Source organism: Photinus pyralis, unplaced genomic scaffold (assembly GCF_008802855.1).
Source record: "Photinus pyralis isolate 1611_PpyrPB1 unplaced genomic scaffold, Ppyr1.3 Ppyr1.4_LG2, whole genome shotgun sequence".
NCBI lineage: Eukaryota > Metazoa > Arthropoda > Insecta > Coleoptera > Lampyridae > Photinus > Photinus pyralis.
The window spans coordinates 11864747-11886459 of NW_022170403.1; the positions used below are offsets into that span (position 1 = coordinate 11864747).

Below are 21713 nucleotides of genomic sequence, written 5' to 3' on the forward strand. Positions count from 1 at the left end.
TTCATTATTTACGATTGCTATATTGTGTAGTATTGCGGTTGCCATTATAATGTCTTGTACGGTGGGTAACTGCAAGCGTAACCCTAATGCAAGTACTGGAAATCTACGCTTCCACACACCAAACGCCCTTTCAATGACATTCCTTGTTCGTATTTGTGCTTCATTGAACCTATTTTCACCTGGTGTAGTAGGATTTAACAATGGTGTTATCAAATACTTAATAAGTGGGTATCCACTGTCACCTAATATCAAATGATTACCCATCCCATCTTCAAACACTGCTTTCAGCATGGAATTATTAAATATTGTGCTGTCATGTGTTGCACCCGGCCACCGTGCGACAATATTTCTAAATTTGAGATTGTGGTCACAAGCGGCTTGTATATTCATGGAAAAGTACCCTTTCCGATTCCTGAATTGTTCAGCTTGTGCACCACCAGGCGATTGTATTTTTACGTGTGTACAATCTAATGCCAACAGGACCCGAGGAAATGCTGCAATTCGATAAAAACCTTGTTGAATTATCATACATTCTTCTTCTGTTGGTAACGAAACGTACATAGGTCGTAACGTGCAAAGAGCGGATGAGACACGTTTAATGATATGGCATACTGATGATTTATGTACTCCAGCAAAGTCTCCAACAGTTATGAGCATATTACCACTCGCATAAAAGCGTAAACATATTAAAAGCTGCTGTAACGGAGTAATTACATGATTTCTTAAAAAGAACAGGAAAAATAATGTAACATAAACCTATAAAATATGATTTACCTATTAGTGGGGAAACGGATTATGTTTTCAATATTTACAAGCAATTCTTGTACAGTCTCTTTGCTTAAGCGAAACCTATTAATAAAATCAACATCGTCCCAAAACTGCAAATGATCTGGACGTTGTCGAACTACATAAGGTCTTCTGTACAATATATTTACATAATTTACTAATTCTTCATCACTATCACTTTCTGAAAATATATTGACATCATTTACAGCCATTTTTGTTTGACGTTTACGCCACTTTACGCGAGAAGCAAATTTATTCATATAAAGTCGTCACTTTTCCGGCTACATGTTACTGTAAACAGTAACTTAAAACTTGCAAAAAGTACCAGTTACTAATCTAATGGTTAAAATAAATTTATCTGCTTGGTAAACTTTACCAGACGGTTGATAAACGCAATTTGTAGTTTAACTAGTAGTTAATACTAACAAACACCTTAACAGTAGATTGATAAACCGGCCCTAAATGAGTTTAAATGTATCTCCAGCGGTGTCTGTAGATACGCCACCTGTACTTGTCGTTTAAAATTTTGAAAGCAGACATCTCAGAATGGACGAAAATACCATAGTGGAACCTCCAAGAGAAAAGCAAAAAACGAACGTTGAACAGCGAAGAAATAAGTTCAGAGTTAAGCAACGTCGGAAGATCGATATGAGGGTGATATCTTTAGAATCCGAATCTTCTGGAGTGTATTTCTAGTGAACTTTCATTTATATATTTTTAAGGTGGCTTTCATTAGAAATCCAAGCGGTTATATTAAGCGTAAGGGAAAGGGCCCCCAAATATTTTTGAGGACGGGCCTTTAAAATGAAGTTACCCCACTGGACAGCTAACAATAATCCAACAACAGGAAGAACGTTATCTATCGACGTCATTTTTGCGCGAAACTGGCGTGCCTTAAGGCTGGCCTTCGTATATTCCGAATGTGTGGAGACCCCCTATAATTTAGGTTCGCCTCAAGGCCCGTCGCCCCGAGGCATGCCTTCGGTTTTTCCGTTGCGTGTGGAGCCGCCTTTAGGAATCAGCAACGGCTTACTACATTTTAAATTCTTTAAATGAAGCAATAATATACTTTTTTAACAAAATAAAAATCTACACAATTATATAATCTTTGAAATTGTACTTCATTTTTATCACTGACGAGACTGTTTCAATATTCAATAAATTCCTTTATTTTGTCCACTGTTGTGCCACTAGTGAAAATATTCTTTCGGGGTTGTCATTAAGAGTAGAAATGCAAAAAAAGTAGTACTACGCAATTTTCAATAACTTCGAGTACCTATAAAAGAGCATTCGATGTTTTAAAAAATTGTTACCAATGCTGATTTCCCTTTGAAAGTGTATCTTGTTGGCTTAAATTTTGACAGAAAAATTTTTAATTCACCCACTCAGTACCTCAAAACCCGGACTACCATTGAAAACCCGCCCGGACGCCCCCTAAACTAGGACAGATCCGGACGGATGGCAACCCTATCCAAAAATCATTCTTTTTTCTCTTTTTGTTCAAACCTCAGAAATAATTTAAAGAAGCTAAATGGAGAACTGAATAAGCAATTTTTTATACAGGGAGAATTTTTGATATAGGTAGTATATGCGTGATGCTCGGTCAAATCGCTGAAAATTCTACGTTATCAATTCCGGAAATGCTACCGGATCATTTCCGAAAATTTTGAACATTGTTTTTCTATGTAAGTGCAAGTTTTAAAAAAATCGGGCGAAGATAATTTAGGATAGGAGAATTGACTTCTGCAAATTAATTTCCCCAAGAATTGACGAAGATCCTGATTTTTCCAAAAACACCAGTTTTAGTCACGAATGTAGGTAATTTCTTCTTGAACGGATTTGTGAACAAACAAAATTGTAGGTACTTTTACCTACTATAGGATAAGGATAACGAAAATCCACACTTGTTTCGAAAAGATTGCACCTAATTTCCGCAGAAGATCAATGTTTGGGTAGAAGGAAACTTAACAGGGGAGTTATAGTACTATTGGAAGAACTGATAGATCCTCTGATCACACAAGCTTTGAAGAGTCAAAAGTGAACGACAAGGGTGGAGATATGCTTCTAGACGAAGAAAATTTGCACTTTAAGCAAGATCGCGTTTCGCCACATTGTTGACTATTATTGTTGGGGTATTCTGGTAAATGGATTGGCAAAGGGGGTGCCATCAGACATCAGAGAAGGGTCACTACGGTCTCTCGACTTGACTCCGCTTGCTTTAATTTTTTCGGGAACTAGTACTGGTAATTGGAGGTACGAGGTGAATACTAAAATCTAAAACTACAGTAAACCCTCCATTAATTCACCCTTGCTATTAACATGATCGCGTGTATTTTAAAATTTTTGATTTTTTACCATATCACCATCTGGTTAGTGCGCACACTCGCCTACGGCCTGCGCAAGATTCAATTGGGTTCAATCATTGTGTACAATGGTTCAATTATCCACAACAACACTGTTTCTCTATTTACTATACAACCATTGAATTTATAACTATCAAATTCAGTGATACAACTTAGTTGCTTTCTTTTGGCGATCCAAACGGTTGGGATTGTCTTGTTCTTTCTAAGTGTGATCTTATGATAATGATTGCTAAAATCGTGAACAAACTGAGCATAAAAGTTTTATGATCACGAATTCCTAACCTATATAAATGCAAGGATATTTTTGCTCGAATGTTAGGTTATAAGGTTAGTCAATATTTGTAACTGAAGAGGAGCATAATCGTGCAAGTTCTTCCACTTGTATTTAAATTATTTTCCTTTATCCTATCAAAGGCAATGCTGCGCGTTGAAGCCTGGGGCGGCCAAATTTACTTACGGAGCCAAAGTTTGATTAATTTTTCATTTTCGTGATTATGCGATCCTTTAAGTCTCGAAATGTGCAATTAAAAACATTATTGAACAATGGTACATTGTAGTGCACGGAAGTGATAGCAAAAAAACACACGAAAGTACCTATATTGTTTCACAGGTATAAATTATAGGTTAGTTTTCGGTGAAATAACAAACAAATGTGGGCTTTATTTTACGATCATTATTATCATTGAATTCATGCTTGAAATCATGATCGCGAATTAGCCGAAAGAAAGCGCCTCATGTGATTAGTTCAAGTTCAAATTTTCGATTTATTTGAACTACATTCATCACACAAACATTTGGACTAATTAAGGTGAGCGGGTTGTGCACATCTCTACTCGATGTAGGTTGTCTATCACCTGGTTGGAGCGTAAGGTCATTGTCGATAATAATAACAAAAAATCGAAGTTCTTTTTTAGTTTTCACAGTAGTTTTATTTTATCTTGAAATTCTACGGGCTTATCATTTCGTAAAGGGTTTACTTATTTAACCTACAATTAAAATGAGCTTCCTTTTGTAAGTACTTAGTTTTTTCAAGCAAATTAAAGAATCTATTTTTATCTTGTTTTGTAAAGTAAATTCACTGTTGTGTTTCTATTTTCTGCAGTGGAAGTCGTTCTTCGAAAACATTCAAGCCAAAGAAGAATATTCCAGAAGGAACTCATCAGTATGAGTTAATGAAGCATGCTGCTGCGACTCTAGGATCTGGTAACTTACGGTTAGCGGTTATGCTTCCTGATGGCGAAGATCTGAACGAGTGGGTTGCAGTTAATAGTTAGTTATAAGATGTACAAACATGCACATCATTTTATTGATAACATTGTAGCTGTGGATTTTTTTAATCAAATTAATATGCTGTATGGTACCATAACGGAATTTTGTACGGAGGATAGCTGTTCAATAATGTCAGCCGGTCCAAAATACGAATACCATTGGGCTGATGGCCACACCGTTAAGAAGCCAATTAAATGTTCTGCACCAAAGTATATCGATTATCTTATGACGTGGGTCCAAGATCAATTAGATGACGAAACTTTATTTCCATCAAAAATAGGTCGGTATCCTCTTGATTGCTAGAAAATATTTTTAATTTGGATCATTCGTTAGGCGTTCCCTTTCCTAAGAATTTTCTATCAATCGCAAAGACAATATTAAAGCGATTATTTAGGGTTTACGCACACATTTACCATCAACATTTTAGCGAAGTCGTTCAACTAGGCGAAGAAGCACATCTTAATACATCTTTTAAACATTTTATTTTCTTCGTACAGGTAATGAGGTTCAGTGATTCATTCAAAGTCCAAAAAGTAACTTTCTTTGTTTTAGGAATTTAGTCTAATAGAAAGGAGAGAGTTAGCTCCATTACAAGAATTAATAGATAAGCTTACGGCCAAAGAAGCACGATGAATAATTTTCTACTAAACTTCTTACTGCACATTATATTTGCACATCTACTATGACTGCTATCATACTTTTGCAATTTTTTTTGAATGCATAAGTTATTCTTGTCCCCAAAATGTTGTGCACAATTATTTATATTTGTTGTAGTATCAATTAATAGCTACATATACGTTTGATATATGTGATGACTATTTTTTGCTAAGTAGAAGCAAATAGAAAACGTTTGCAGTATTTTTTACACATTTAAGTATCTGCGTTTTTACAATAGTACAGGCCTTCAAACAACAGGCAAATCCAATTCGTGTGAAGATAATTATGGGAGCTTATTATCATGTTAAGTGCAATCGAAATTATTGGTATTACCTGATCGAACAAAATTGATTTGTGTTCCTACTTTTCCAAGTACTTAGATTTAAACAAAATATATTGTAGTATTCTTACGAGTATGTTATTAATTCCCCAGCGCTTTTTTAATTGTAAACCTATGTATGCATTTTCTCGCGTATTTAATCATAGAAATTATTTATTTTTAATAATGTAGTAGTTTAATACTTGCGAGCTTTAAAAGTTCCAACGTTAATAAGAAATGGCATTATTTTTAGATCGTTTACATCAAATCTAATGAATAATAACTAACTGTGAAGACATTTTCTTGTTCTTGACCAAAGTAGGTAAGAATACCGTTGAGCTACGTCACTTTATGTATATACTAAATATATGAATTATACACTTTCTCATTTTATACATTTGTGTTTATTTTAACTGCACTTGACATGTATTTACTTTGGGTTTGTGTTTGGTCTTACTTAATAAGCATAGTTTCTATTGTAAAACTTCTGCTCGTGTTGACCATAAAAATCAGATCATTGCTCATTCTTCCTCTTTGGTGCAAAGTGATAGTGGAAGTTATGGCGTGGCAGGCAACTGATGCGATGATGAGAAGATTTGCGGATAGTGATCTCACCTGCAGGGTTTATTGAAAAAGTGTAGTTAATTTATCCTCGTAATTTAGGCATTAGTCCTCCATTCTAACTAATATGCTTAGCGTTTTCGTTGTATCCTTGGATTAGTTAGTATATAATTTCCACGTCCATTGAGTTTATCCCTTCGAATCTTGCAACTTTTATTTGAAACATTTTTCGATAGCTCTTTTTTTACTAAAATATTTGAACTTTTTAAAAATGTCGATTTTCACTTTTTTCCAATTATCTACGAAACAATTAATTTTTTTCAAAATTTCGCATTGGAATATCCATTAGCGTCAAAAACTACACAACTTTGCCAATTTAACCGAATCGTAAGTGTAATAATAACACAGATACCCATGTTATTCTACTCAATTTAAGACACCCTGTATAGTGTAGTATATAATGTGAGGTTGTACAGGGTGCGCCATGTTTTACACATTTAGTGTATTTGTAGTAATTTATTGTTAGTGCTATCAAAAAAGTAACATAGGCGTCCTGTGCTCTTTTTGGGTCAAACTTGAAATGCTAAGATCAAAATTTAAAAGAAGTGATACAACCTTTACTTACCATACGTACTGCCTGTCTTCTAGACCCACTAACACCTTATCAAGATCAGCAAAACCTAAAGCTTGCAAAACACTCCAATGCAAATTGAAAATAGCAACTTTAATGGAAACAGTTCAATAAAACCATTGTATACAAATAATCTAAAATGTCAATAAAATTAAATTCAGCACTAATTTATAGCAGTTTTGGTTGCTTTTTAATAGCAGTCACGTCTAAAATTCGATCAAAGTGTGGCTTCGGTTCAAGAATGTGAATTGGTGCAGAAACTGCTTCGGGTTTTTCTGCAAGCAAAAATAATACATAAAGCAAATACATAAGATAGAGTACATACCATTCAAAAGATTGTACTTTTGCATATACTGGACGGTAGCGATAGAAAACTCTGGCCTTCTTTTTATATTTGCTGATTGTTTCACATTTTGATAACCCTGTTTATTGTGCGCTACTCTAGTTAATTGATCATTGGGCAAGTATTTCATTAATAGTTGTTTCACAGCAAAACTGACGTCATTTTGGTTACACATCGAGGGCTCGTCGAATCTAGATTGAGAAAAACCATGATCGTGACTAACTGTCGAAAATACGTTGATTCGTATATTGCCTTATGAAAATCAAGTTCGTGCGCATTTGATTGAAATTACATGGATGATGGAAAGAGACACAAAAAACATATAACATAAATAATAATTTCCTACAAAAAGTCTGCGACAGTATACCATCTTTAATTGTTTAAGAATAATAAGCACTAATGTACACAGGGTTATTTAGACAGCGCCTTTATTATAAGAGATAGAAAAGAACTTTAAATACGAAGGTTGTGCGGTTTATCATAAATCGCTAGAAAATGTACCTAAAGTAAAAAAACAAATAAATATCGCAGTTAGTAAAAAATTCAAATTTGATCAATTTTTAATGAAACGCCCTATATATATGTAAAAGATTCACTAACGGTATAGAGGATTAGGGGTATTACACCCCTTAATTAAACACTATACGACAATTTACAATGGGCGTTTATTGAACAGTAACAATGGCTCGATACATTGCTCTATTTCTCGACCGCCTTTCTTGGATGTCGCGTACGAAGTCCCCATATGTGGGCCGCGCTCCTTCGCGCACCCCTTGGTATAATAAAGCTGCCTTAGCGAGCCGTAATAAAACGTGATGTTTTCATGTTTCATGAAGTTCCGCTTACATATATCAAAAATTGAATAGAATTGAATACATATGTTGACATTTGTTTTAGCCGTTTTTAAATGAGCATGAGTTTATATTAGCAATAGATACTTTATGCTTAAATTGGATATAGTCTATAGAAAATGTATTGGAGGTAATGGTGATCACGACTCACGAGTGATCATATCCAACATATACATTGGTCAAACCGTTTAGAAGTATTGAAATAGATCGCTTACATGCACAAATTTAAATGCTTATTATTCTTAAACGGTTCAAAATAGACATATGATGTCACGGAGTTTTCTTATGAGAAAATAAATAGTCAATGTAATGCGCGAGGAAATGAGCGTGACTGTGATTTTTGTAAGAAAACACCATTACACTCAAAGAGCGCAAATGTTGGTCGAAATATGATCTCTGTTTCTTACGTTGCATCGACCATAAAGTAGATTTACTTGGTGCTTATAATTAAGAGGTACTCTTCCCTTATTGTACACAGTGGTTGCTACTAATTATTGAAGAATCCTAACCAATTATAATTTATAAATACAAATGTGTTTAATAATAGTACCTTACAAGTCAAATTTTAGTAGAAGTTACTGATACTTACTCATCTGTGGCTTCAGTAGATGGTATATGCACTCCAATACTGTTTAAATGTTTTATCGTCGCCTGCTTTACTTTTCTCATCATTTTTTGTTTCCTTACATCATTTGAGTCTAGTTCAACTTCACAAGGAGGAATATTTGTCGGTTGAATACCAGATTTTTTTAATATATGATTCACTTGCGCCTATAAAAAAACAAATTTGTAAAATAAAATCATGGTACTTATTTTGGATTGAGTCAATATTTTATGCATCAATGGGAAATCGAGAGGGCGAGGATTAATAAACATCAGCCAAGAACTTGTATAATCGAAAATAAAACTAAACAAGCACATCAATAATTTATGTAATTTGGTGATAAATATAGTTCCAAATAGAAAAGACGAACATGTAAGTGGAATCACTTATGCTGGGTCACTTTCTCTGTCTGTCCCTACTGCTAAGTCGCTATGCAACGTATTTAAGATTAAGATCGGTATATAAAGATTTGCCAAAGTCATATATGATACAAGTAGATCGCGCCAGCGGGATTACACATATACATACAGGGTCTCCCACGACTAATGTCGGCTATCTCTATATCTCGAAAAAGAGATCTTGGAATATTTTGAAAATTTGAGAGCATACTAACGTCAATAAGAGGAATTCATCTGAAATATTTTGTAACTTGGTGGCACTTTCCGTTATACAGGAAATTTATGCCCATTTGTTTATTTTAAATGGAGCACCCTACTTCATTTTTAGATTCTACATAATATTCTATACAGGGTGACCATTTGAAAACGAAACAGAGCCTATTTTGGGAACCTCAAAACATTTACGAAAAAATCCTCGGACCCGTCAATTTTTGATTCAAGGGGGAACCATTTTTTGGCTAATTTCGCCCCCCTAAGGGCAAAGCCCTAGCGGGGGTGACAAGTGCTCCCAAAATTTTAAATCGAATGGGGGGTCGAGTGATAACTTATTTTGAAGGTATTTTTATGTGGATTATAACCCTTAAGTTTTAAATCGCTACTAATTTGCCTAGCCGATACAGGGGCTAATAACTGTTAAAAACGTGTCAACATTTTCTTATGAATTACAATGCTTGTAAATGAATTAGTTAAATAACAAAAATTAATACAACAGTAAATACAAAAAATGTTGTTCTCCTACATTCTGAACCGTACTTTTTGTTGTTGTTTTTTTTCCTTTTAATACCTGTAGGTAGGTGGCTATGCCAATTCTGCAACGGAAATCTTGGTTATTGTTGAGAGCGTTACTATAGCAACATTTTAAAGTTTAATAGTGCTTGTCAATTGTTGTTGTCAAATAATAGTAGTGACAAATACACACCTGTCGCTATTGGGCTGATTCAAACCTCAGAATATTTCGTGAGGTGCATACACATACACAACGTCCCGAAAAATTGAATGTTTGGGCTGGCATTTTTGGTAACCATATCGTAGGCCCCTTCTTTTTACCTGGCAATCTAACAGGAGAGAAGTACTTGAAGTTATTAGAAAATACGATTCATCCAGCATTAGTAGAGATACTAGAAAATAACAACAAGTACTTGGAAAATCGTATAGTATTTCAACAAGATGGTGCGCCACCCCACTATGCTGCAAGGGTTCGCCAATATTTGGACCAAACGTTTCCAGGACAATGGATTGGAAGAAGAGGAGCTATTGAATGGCCTCCTCGTTCCCCGGACTTAAATCTGTTAGATTTTTTTTATGGGGACATTTAAAAACTAAAATTTATGCTAGTCAGCCAACGTCGCTAGAGAACTTGCGACAAATAATAATTGATGAATGTCGTCAAATCACCCCAGAAGTTTTGCAAAATGTACGGGAAAGGTTTGAACAAAACCTGTATTATTGTATGGAAGTCGAAGGCCAACATTTACTTGATTGATTTTAGCTTTAAGCACTTAAAATAAAACTGATTTAAATCTTAAGAGTTATTATCTACATAAAAATACCTTCAAAATAAGGTATCACTCGACCCCCCATTCGATTTAAAATTTTGGGGGCACTTGTCACCCCCGCTATGGCTTTGCCCCCAGGGGGGCGAAACTAGCAAAAAAATGGTTCCCCCTTGGATCAAAAATTGACGGGTCCGAGGATTTTTTCGTAAATGTTTTGAGGTCCCCAAAATAGGCTCTGTTTCGTTTTCAAATGGCCACCCTGTATACATATATAATGTTCTATACCTAAATTTAGCCGATTTTGACATATTTTAATTTTTACATCAAAAATGACGTTTGCAGCCTACATAAATTTGAAAAGATTTTTCCATTGATTTTTTCCGCCGCGGAATCAACACAGCGTAATTTCTGCTACCATTGCAACTACACGGAAGCGACATTACCTCAGCGGAAAGTGATACGTCTTTCACAATGTATCGCTTCCAAATAAACGCTAGAACAGTCGTATTGCAGCGGAAAACCGCGCCCGGTTGCGTTCAATCCGCACACGCTAGCGGAGAAGCGTGGAAATACGCCCGTCTAGTTTATTCCCTATAAGCGCATGTATCTCGTACCAACGTGCAAAACGCTGCGTTGATTCCGCCGCGGAGAAAACGCCCGTCTAGTTTCGCACTAAACGAAATTATGAATTTATTCCATTTGGGTTGTGGTGGTGAAACACTTAATTTTCATCCCCGAAGTAATGATCACACTGTATATCCACAAGCTTTGCTGAATGCCTGGTATCTGGATGCGATTAAAGTTGGAAACGCTAAAACAGTTATTTATATTCGCGCATTGAGAAAGAAGGTATTTTGACGAGGCGAACTGATTACTATTTATTAAATTTGTCTCTGTCCGTGCGCGAAATACTTTTCTTCACTTATGGCCAGTTGCACAAAAAAATCCAGGATTATGGATTAATCCAGTATTAAGACCTTTGATTGGCTTTATATTGCAGTAGGCAGCCAACCAAACGTCACAATTCTTGTTTAAACTCAGATTTGGCAAACAATGTAGGATTTTGATTATAATTCGCTTTCCTGCAACCGGCCGTGAGCAACGTTATTTATTAATTAACCGTTTAAAAATCTAGTACTTCATGCTTCGAAATTCGTCAGAAAATAACAGGATTTTTTGACAGTTGTAGAACAATTTTTATTTCTGTAGAAAACTTTGATTATATACTACTGGATAGCGCATTCATTTAAAATGTTATGTCCTAACAAAAGAGAGATAGACGTATGTTTGTACTTATTCATTGGTTTGTACCAAATCATTATGCGCATGCTTACGGTATAAACTTCGCGCGCGAATAGTCGGACTGTTGAAATCGTTACGTCTATTTTGGAAGTAAACATTTACCTTCACGTTAATTGCATATTATGAACTATTCTCTTTAGAAGCATAAAAACTACGCACAATTATCACGATTAATTAAAGGTACAGCCCTGTGGTGTTTTTCATGATATAGAATCCAGATTGCATATGTCAATGTATAAATAAATGTTCTACGTTATTAACAGAATATTAAAATCTTTAATATTCGTAAATTATTCAACAGTTTGGCGACGAGGATTAAAGAACGGTTACATTAATACATAATATAAATGGCTACATTCACAGGAAGAACAATTTAAAGCTTTATTGGATGTGTTGAAAAGAACACAAACACCACACGTAGTGCAAAACGTGTATGTTCCTCCATTTGAACCTGTTGAATAATTTACGAATATTAAAGATTTTAATATTCTGTTAATAACGTAGAACATTTATTTATACATTGACATCAGTGGCGGCTTGTCCGATGAGGCAAACCTATAGTTTTATAATTTGGCACGTTACGATTATTTAATTGTAACGCCACCATAAATTTAAATCGAAGAACAAATTAAAATTAAAATTGCCCACGAATTTACTTTGCAATTGGCTGCGCGTCGCAGTATCAAAGCGCGAGGCAAATGTGCATCTGCCTCTACAGTTCCATATAATGAAACACTAGAACAACGTAAACTTTCCACGATACGTTTTTAAGTGCTGTATGTTAAACAAGGAACCATTTGAGGCTAGCCTCTGTCCGTTTAGCAGCTCAAGTGTAAAAGAGACGGAAAAGATTCGATGCATCTCCGGAAGACTGTCGTCGGGCGTTCTCGATTGAGGAGCTGCGAATTCTAAACTGGGAGAACGACGTATGCCGATTGTGTATGATCGAATGAAAATATTGCATTACAAACATTCATATTAAAATTGGCGGTAGTGGAAGCGTCCCGTTCCTGATTTAAGTAAATCGTTAATTAACGTAAGCAAGCAGCTGTTGGAAATAAAATAAAGCTCTTATTAAGACCTGGTATGAAAAAGTGATTGGCTCACACGTGACATTTATGGTTTAAATAACGCGGTTAAAATAGTCGCTAATTGTCAAATAAATTTAAGGGCAGGATTGGAAACCGCCTGTAAAATTAAGTACCATGCCCAACTGACAAAGAAAATTTCTTACAATGCTCATCAGAAAATGCGCCCATGCATGCAGTATACCTACAATGTACGTACTGTGTCGTGTATCAAATACGAGTAGGTAACAAGGTACCTTCTTTTACTTTCAATGTCTACTGTATAGGTACACCCATTAAAATATAGGAAAAAGCATTAATTTTTTTTAACTTTTGGGGTAAGAAATTGCCAAATTGTAGCTAAACTGATTTTTTCGGAGACCCCCCCCCCCCATGTCCAGCCTCACCAGCTACGTAACTCATGAGCCGCCACTGATTGACATATGCAATCTGGCTTCTATATTATGAAAAACACCAGTCTCCCCCTCTTGAAATTCACTTGTGGAAGATTCCAGAATCAGCGCGTAATATAATCATCCAAGTATGCTGGCAATCGCGTCACTCTTCTTGGCCGGTGATACTGCTCTTCATCAACTGGCAATTGCACTTGTTCTGAAACTGGGTGATGTTGAGAATCCGGCTGTATTTGTTGACTTGGTCCTTGAGCATCAGACACAAAATGTTGATAGTCATCATTCCGTGATGATTGCTCCAAAGGTGTAATTTGAAATTGTACTTTTTTTATATTTGTACGGCGAAGTTGATTAATATGACGTTTTAACGTTCTTCCTTCGTCCAATTTTACAAGGAAGTGAAGTTGGCCTAGTTTCTTTGTAATAGAACCTGGTTTCCAAATTCTTTTCTTGTTTATAAAAAATTGGGCTACTACTCTCTTATTAATGCCTGACATGCGCAATTCAAATTGGTACAAACTTCTTTTATCTCATTTCTTTTCACTGAAAAATTATAGCTAGGTATGTGGGTTGCACGAATTGGAACACGGGTTGTACTCTTCTACCATTAAGAATGCGCTATCCAGTAGTATATAATCAAAGGTAGAAAGCATTGTACCATGGTAGAAAGTATAGAAGTTTGACATTGACGTTTGACACCTTTTGTCATGTAGAAGACAAGGGCAAATTAATATTTTAGAATTATTAGATAATGTTGCTTTCCTATATTAATTTAAAATGAGCATTATAGCTACCAAGCCATGCAGGTTTACCCCGGTAACAGTTTGATGAGACGCCTTTTGCCTGACCTGAGAAATTCAAGACACAATAGGTGTTAATTATAGAAGTATGTATAAGATTTTAAAAATTTCATCTGGCCCATTTAAGTGCTTATAATTAACATTAAATGAGTTGCAGAACAGCATCCGATTAAGTTGTAAAAGGTTTCATTAGAAGAGTGTTTAATTGCGATTTTGGAATGTCCCCAATTTTTACCCAGAAGTCAAGAAATTAATTAAAGAAGTTTAAATTTTTGGACGTTCTTATCCGAATACACTGGGCTGGTTGGGAAAATCGGCGTTCCGTCGATGGCACGGCCGAATATTATAAAAGGTAAAGCCGCTGTTTAGGGGAGCTCTTTCTGCCTTTGGCAACGTAGATAGCTTTTGGAAATTTTTTACTTTAGGTACTAGTGTATTTTTTTTTGAGATTTTAGCACCGCTCCGTTAACTTTAAAGTTAAGAATTTGCTATCTTTTTTCCGTTAATTATAAGGGGGCTTTGCTCGTCCCGCTTTTGATTTCTGTAGCTACTGTTCATTAATTCATTAACGCTTTGTTGCTTGTGTTCTCTATAGAGATCGTTGTGTTGTAGACTTTTCGCCAGTGACCGCTGCCATATACCAGCGAGATCCCCAGAGTTGATCGGATCGGCCGCCTCCCTTGGTGGCACTTTAGCCCGTCCGTCCGTCCACTCGTTCTGTCGACATCACATTCAAGTTGCCGAAGATTGCCGCTACTTTCGTCTGCTGGTGTGATTAATTTACAATAATTTGTACATTTATTTATTTTTTTTTTAATTAAATTGTAATCTTTATTCCGCTAATTATATTGCTTAATTTTCATGCCACTTGTGCGCGGACTACCGAAGTTCGTCGCAGTGGTATATATAATAGCTTAGTGTATATGTCGTAGGCATATTGTAAAATCAGTCATTTTATAATACGCCTAGGCAGTTTTATGTCGTAGGCATTTTGTAAAATCCGTCATTTCTAAATTGCGGAGTCATTTCGTGAAATGCTGACTTGTGGGGTTGGGGTAGTTTTCCTTCCCCTTCTAGATGCGTAAGGGATCGCTCTTGAAGAGGAAGGGAACCAATCGCTTACCTCTAGAAAGTACACTGCCCGCGTTTTATAAACTGCCTAGGCGTATTATAAAATGACTGATTTTACAAAATGCCTACGACATATATATTCTTTACACTATGATAATAGGCAGCGTACCTTAGGCGCTTTCTTTCGGGTACTTCGCAATCATGATTTCGAGATCGTGATTAGTAGGATCACGTTTTACGAAAGAACGCGCGAATTTAAATCAAAGTATGGTTAAGTTTACGTAGTGCAGATTTGCATTCGAATTATGTATTTTTTGTTTGGATTATGAAAATAATTTAAATACAAGTGGAAGTACTTGCACGATTATGCTCCTCTTCAGTTACAAATATTGACTAACATTTGAGCAAAAATATCCTTGCATTTATAGGTTAGGAATTCATGTCAAAAAAATTTTATGTTCGTTTGTTCACGATTTTAGCAATCATGATTATAAGATCACACTTCGAAAGAACGTGATTTGACAATCCAAACGCGTTTGGATCACCGAAAGAAAGCGCCTCTTACACCACAAAAATAATTGTGAAATCAACAGTGCATGGTCAGGGCCGGCTCAAAGCAAAAATTACGTGTAGGCAAGCATTAAAATTTGCGCCTCTTCCCGCCTTGCTTTAGCCTGAATAATAATGGGAACTTTTGGTAAACATGATTTTAAAAATACAGGGTGTTAATTAATGTCATGCAGATTGATGTTCTGTGATAATAGTTTTAAATTTGATACATCGATTATTTTTTAGAATCACTACAATAAAGTATCAAAATAGCGGTAGACAGGGTGTTACATTTTCTTTGCCACCCTGTATAACGAAAACGACGCGTTTTAGACGATGCATATATTTGCATTTTTTTCTTATTTTGGCGAGTATTATCATCCCCTGAAATATCTGCTTGACATTAATTCACAGCTTGTATGCATATTTAAAACATTTATTACTAGCAGACTCGGCGAACTTCGTACCACCTATCGGTCAATGTCCCGCTAATTCCAATTCAGCGGAGTTGAGTATTAGATTATTTGTATATTTAAAATTGTGGTCTCAAATTTTTTTGAAAAGTAAAGTTGTACAAAAATGCTCGAGTTTTCCGAACAGATAACGCTTCTACTGTTTATAAATATGCCTCACGTGTACGGATTTTTACGTCCGTTCCGCCGCGCTTCGCTCTAGTGAGCGACACCCTTAATTATACTGGAACGCGCGCGATCCGAGAGAGAGTGCCACAGGGGGTACAGACTGTATTAGGACAGTGGCGCCAATTTAAAATAATAAAATAAAATCATAAATTGTTTGATTGTTAAGTATCAATATTAGCGTTTGGCAAAAAAATCGATTAATCGATTATAATCAAACGATAATCGATAATCGGATTGGATTATCCTATTAAATTAATCGATTAATCGATTATTTGATTAATCGATTATTTGATTAATCTATTATTTGATTAATCGATTATTTGATTAATCGATTATTTGATTAATCGGTTATTTGATTAATCGATTGTTTGATTAATCGATTATTTGATTAATCGATTGTTTGATTAATCAATTATTAAGTAAATTTTAATTGATTATTATTAGCTGGATCATTAGTTTACGCAAAAAGGAGCACTCACAGCTCACAAGTATTATTTTATTTTATAGCGGATGTTAAAACGTCACTTTAAGCAGCTAAAATGAATTAAAGATTGTATCATCAAAACTAATAAGCACACCTCATCGGAGAGTAAGCTGCCTAATCATTTATTTTTATTTATTTATTTTTATTTTTGACCTTCATTTTCAAATGGACAGGGTTTCAGCCAAGGCTGTTCTACCAACCAACCCACTATGCATTTGCAAATATCCATGCCCGAACCCGGATTCGAACCAGGGACACTTTGTTGGTTATTGATTAATCGATCTGCCTAGTAATGAACGATTTGATGAAAAGAATAATGGAATTATTTTTTATTTTTATTATTAAATAATTAACGTATTAATGCATACAAACAGATATTTATCACTCCTTGTACGTGACAATCGACTTTTGATTAAACGATTAGGTGATTAATCGATTATTTGATTAATCGATGATTTGATTAATCGATTATTTGATTAATCGATTATTTGATTAAACGATTATTTGATTAATCGATTATTTGATTAATCGATTATTTGATTAATCGATTATTTGATTAATCGATTATTTGATTAATCGATTAATCAGTGTAATCGATTATTTTTCATAATCGATTATCGATTATTTTTCATAATCGATTATCGATTATTCAAACCCGTAATCGCCCAGCCCTAATCAATATACCTTGTCATGTCAAATTGGGACTGTACAAATGTCAGTTTCATTTGAAGATTCTCGTTCAAAACTATCGGCGCAAAAATGATCGTTTATAACTTTGCAGAACAACCTACGGGGAAACCACTGCCTCCCAAATTCAAAAAGATATAATTAGATGTTACAAGTTCCACGTTATTTAGCTGTTTCCCAACCATTGAACTCTAAAAACAAACTAGAGTTCACTGTTCGCAACCCACTGTTAGGGCCCCACAGACTTCCAACTTGTTTGTCTGATTTGCACGATGTGGAAATCAGTTGGCACGATCGGACAAAGAAATCGGAAGTGCATTGGTAAAATCGGACGTACTTGTACGTTGTGTAAAATATCAACATCCGACTTTTTGCCTTCCGATCGAACAAACACGAGGTTCGACATAGGTACCATCCTATTTACACGTCATGCAAATTGGACGACCAAGTCGGAAGTCTGTAGGACCCATAAGCACTTTTTGTAATTTGCTCAGTTACAAGAAAGCAGTTGTGTATACAAACTGATGTCAAGGAAATCTTTCATATGAAGCTATTGTATTTACTACTATCAAATTCTACGTTGCCAAACATATCATTCGAATTGAAATGACAAGCGTTATGAAGGATACACACGAATACGAACCAATTCGAGTGAGGTAAAGAAAGGGCCCCAGCTTGCAAAATTCGCCACTCGTTTTATGTTTCAGCGTAATAATGACTCGTGTTTTAACCAATCACACTGAAGGTCAAAGCTTCCCTATGCGTTCTATCGCTACCTTCTTAAAATAAATACAGTATAGTAACGTCACAGTAACGTGAAGCCGTGTCAAAACAATATAATTAATAATTATAGCACGGTGTATACTGCGTCGTTTTGGAGGATTTTTATTTGCAATTTAGCTCCAATATGGCGACCGGGACGAACGACCAATCAAAAACGAGATACCCTGTTGTCACCACTGTTTTAAATTGAGTCACTGTGAAAAGGGGGATCTCTGTCCTACTCTAGCGCATGCACAGAGCAGTCCAGGGTGACAATTTGAAAACTTACCACCCCCCATATCTTAGTAAATAAACGAGATATTTAAAAAAATCAAAATCCGTTTCGCTAATTCGGAGTGGGAATCACAATGACATAGTTGGCGACGCACCCCCTCCAACCCCCTGCGCCCCAGCCACCCCAACTTTTAAATCTTAAATAGTGACCCCCCCATGTGTGATACGTCGTCGGAAAGCTCTGAAAAAATGCTTTCCAACCATACCAAATAGCATTACATTTAGGTTAGTAATTATCGTGCAAATCAAAAAATAAACTAATATGATACATTTGAAATGTGTCGTATTTAAAACGCAACCGGCGAACATAGACAAACTAAGACAGAGCATAATTCAAGAATGTCGAAATATTGCAAAACCAACATTTTAAAAGGTTCGACAAGAGTTTGAGAATAGATTATAACTGGCGATCAAAAATGAGTTACTGTCGAGTCGGCTTTGGATGAAGTTCAAGTTAAATACGATTTTCCATGTAAACATAAATTTCAAAGGGCGACTCGACAGCAACTCATTTTTGATCGCATAGTAATACTGTCTTACCAATAACGGAAAACATTTTGAACATTTATTGAAATAAAAGCCAACTTTAGAAAATGTATCATATTAGTTTATTTTTTGATTTGCACGATAATTACTAACCTAAATGTAATGCTATTTGGTATCGTTGGAAAGCATTTTTTCAGAGCTTTCCAACGACGTATCACACATGGGAGGTCACTATTTAAGATTTAAAAGTTGGGGTGGCTGGGGCGCAGGGGGTGCGTCGCGTTATGTCATTGTGATTCCCCCTCCGAATTACCGAAACGGATTTTGATTTTTTTAAATATCTCGCTTACTTACTAAGATATGGGGGGTGATAAGTTTTCAAATTGTCACCCTGTATAAGTATAGTTCAGTGGTTCGCACTGAATATAATTAACAAAGCACATTAATTCTACTCAAGCGGTTTTGCACCTTTTCCATGGAGTTAGAAGTGACCTTTTCTAACAAGTAAATAGTAAATAACTTATTGGATCGACGTTATGTTTTGCTGAACAAATTTAACACCACAACAGCTAAGCTTCCCATTTGGAAAGATGGGTTAAAAAATAAGAGAAACAATAAGAAGTGTTTTGAATGACACCCTACACGAGAATGTACAAGGTGCAACGTTGAAAATAGCACTAAAAGTTAATTTCTGGTACGCAATTATTAAGTTAAATTTCAAAAACATTGGACTTGAAAATTCGTTTCTGAGATCTTAGACCTTGCGAGTGATTTTTGGGAATTGATCATACCTACGCCATTATGATTATGAATATTAGAAACCTACCATAATATTGTTGTAGAAAGTCCAGGCAGGATTAGCGATCTCATCCTCTTCGCTGCTAATGAGAAGATATTATTGTATCAACAAAATTATTTGCGATTGCTATACTTACTCGGAACTGTAATCTTTCATATCAACTCGGATACTATTAACAGGCGTCGGGCAATTCTCTCTAACTTGTAACTGTGGTTCGCTTAAAGAGAATGACAGATCCGTATCGTTTGGTTTGGGAATACCATCCAGGATGTTTCCGTTAGAGGAATTGCATTCGGTTTCATTTATTTCGCAAATCTTCGGCGGATAAGGTAAATTATTGCACATTTTATTAGAGTTTGGAGGTCTGCGAATGGACACCTCAAAACTGGTCATGACATCTAATGAGATTTGTTGCAAACCCGGTTTTTTAGGCAGAAAACCATGATGATGTTGATCTGATTGCAAATTTGTTTTATAATCTTCATTAAAAATGTTATAATTATCAGTGGGTACCGTTTGTCTTGGATTTGAAGGTACCTGATTGTTGAGAAGGGTTGTAACTTGTTTTTGTAAAATTATAATTTGTTCATTTAATTGCTGTATTATTTTTAAAAGATCTTTTATTGTTTGATCGTTGTTATCCCTTTGGCAATTGCATCCACCGACATTGTCCCTTGTGCTAATTGCATTATGAGAAAAACCTGAAACTGGATCACTGGAAATAGTGGGATCAGTTTTCTGATTGTACAGGTCCACAACACGATTTTTTTCAGTGATACCACTTTCGTTAGTACCTCTAAATCTCGGCAATCTTTCTTTAGAAAACCAACTGTCATAGGCAGTGCTAAACTGATCTTGTTTAGCTTTATTCGACTTTGATTCAGTAACTACTTTCTCAACGTTAAGATAATGTCTTGTTGGCATATCTGCGGCTGGTATATTAGGGTCTATATTTTCAATATTCTTCATATGTGAAGGGTTAGAGTCTAATATGCTTAATTCCAATTGTTTATTAGGTATATTAGCCATATATATCTGATTAAAGGGTATATTTTTATTTTGTGTAAAATGTGTAGGTTCAGGTCGATTTGTTGGTTGTGCAGACATCTCAGGAGTTCGCTCGAGCGATATGTTATCAAACCTCAATTGCTTTCTTTGAGAATTCTGTGAACATCCTTTATTGTTACCAACTTGAGAATTGTCCTTTTTATTATGATCTTTCCAAGCTTTATATGATAAATAGACACTGTCGGCTGTGCTGTCAGTGGTTTTCGAACGATTTGGGAAGATCATTGAAACTTCTGGTACAATTGGAGCAGATGCAATAATAGGAACCTAATAAACACTCGTGATCATTGAGAAGTTATAATTTTAAACCTACTTTTCCAATTGTAGACGGTTTAGGTGCACTTCGAGGTAATTCACAAAACGAATCCATTTTCTGTCACAATTTAAAATATTTTGGCAAGCGCAAGTGACGGTTTATAACCTAAAAAATTTTGAATTGAACAGTGGTGCCGTTTTTATACATAGTTGCCAGATAGAAAAGTCATACATGGTATTTTTAACATAAAGCTTTGTACATACAGTACGGACGTAAATAGTCCATTCCCGACATAGAAATGCTATTCCATGAATTAATTCATGTCGAATTCGCTAAATGAATTTTTGTCAGAATGGCCAGCAACTTTTCTTCAAAATCACTTTTAGGACTAGGGTCTTTGTAATTGGAGGTCCCCCATCAGTGCCTTGTTGTAGTGCTGTAATCTGTCTACTTTTTTTCTTAACTTTCGTTTTCCATTCACTGAAGAGATGTATTCAACATTTATTGCAGATTGCTTTAATTATAATTCATTTTCACATTTTGCCACTGATTTCCTCTTTTCTGCGGTCTGATTCCTTTAGCATTGCTGCAAATGAATTCCATAATGCACTTAATTTAGTTACTTCTATCGGATTGATCTTCCCCTTCCTATATAATTATATACTAACTAGCTGACCCGACGGACGTTTTCCTCTTTTTTAGCTATGATTGCTATGAATACCTATTCAATTCGGACTGGAATAAATAATTAGAAAA

At 35.4% G+C, this 21713-nt stretch overlaps 3 protein-coding genes and 1 long non-coding RNA gene across 6 annotated transcripts in view; 2 read left to right on the forward strand and 2 right to left on the reverse strand.

Annotated features, from left to right (window-relative positions):
* The window catches only part of LOC116163824 (putative nuclease HARBI1), a 3009-nt gene extending 1458 nt beyond the window's left edge, over nucleotides 1–1551 (reverse strand). The window contains exons 1-3 of the mRNA XM_031477955.1: nucleotides 775–1551; nucleotides 401–721; nucleotides 13–349 (exon numbers count right to left, since the gene is read on the reverse strand). Of these exons, the coding sequence (XP_031333815.1) occupies nucleotides 13–349; nucleotides 401–721; nucleotides 775–1046 (930 nt within the window). The 5' untranslated portion in view covers nucleotides 1047–1551. The remainder of the gene's footprint in view (nucleotides 1–12; nucleotides 350–400; nucleotides 722–774) is intronic.
* Nucleotides 1552–3981: 2430 nt separating this feature from the next.
* Nucleotides 3982–5789, forward strand: LOC116164726 (MOB kinase activator-like 1). Of its 2 annotated transcripts, XM_031478937.1 has the most exons (6): nucleotides 3982–4014; nucleotides 4064–4160; nucleotides 4252–4418; nucleotides 4471–4698; nucleotides 4752–4915; nucleotides 4971–5789. In XM_031478937.1, exons 2-6 carry the CDS (start codon nucleotides 4147–4149, stop codon nucleotides 5049–5051), a joined length of 654 nt encoding a protein of 217 aa, XP_031334797.1. In that variant the 5' UTR covers nucleotides 3982–4014; nucleotides 4064–4146; the 3' UTR covers nucleotides 5052–5789. The 2 variants fall into 2 exon arrangements, with proteins under 2 accessions (XP_031334797.1, XP_031334796.1); XM_031478936.1 differs by having other exon boundaries at nucleotides 3989–4160.
* An 869-nt stretch (nucleotides 5790–6658) lies between these two features.
* Nucleotides 6659–21122, reverse strand: LOC116164973. 2 transcript variants are annotated; one of them, XM_031479237.1, is made up of 6 exons: nucleotides 21015–21122; nucleotides 19770–20968; nucleotides 19661–19712; nucleotides 8370–8551; nucleotides 6912–7120; nucleotides 6659–6861 (listed from the first exon to the last, which is right to left on the reverse strand). In XM_031479237.1, exons 1-6 carry the CDS (start codon nucleotides 21069–21071, stop codon nucleotides 6755–6757), a joined length of 1806 nt encoding a protein of 601 aa, XP_031335097.1. In that variant the 5' UTR covers nucleotides 21072–21122; the 3' UTR covers nucleotides 6659–6754. The 2 variants fall into 2 exon arrangements, with proteins under 2 accessions (XP_031335097.1, XP_031335096.1); XM_031479236.1 differs by having other exon boundaries at nucleotides 19661–19715.
* Nucleotides 13763–14626, forward strand: LOC116164974. Its single transcript, XR_004144048.1, has 3 exons — nucleotides 13763–13946; nucleotides 14018–14212; nucleotides 14473–14626. It is a non-coding gene; the product is annotated as an uncharacterized LOC116164974 (long non-coding RNA).
* Nucleotides 21123–21713: the final 591 nt, after the last annotated feature.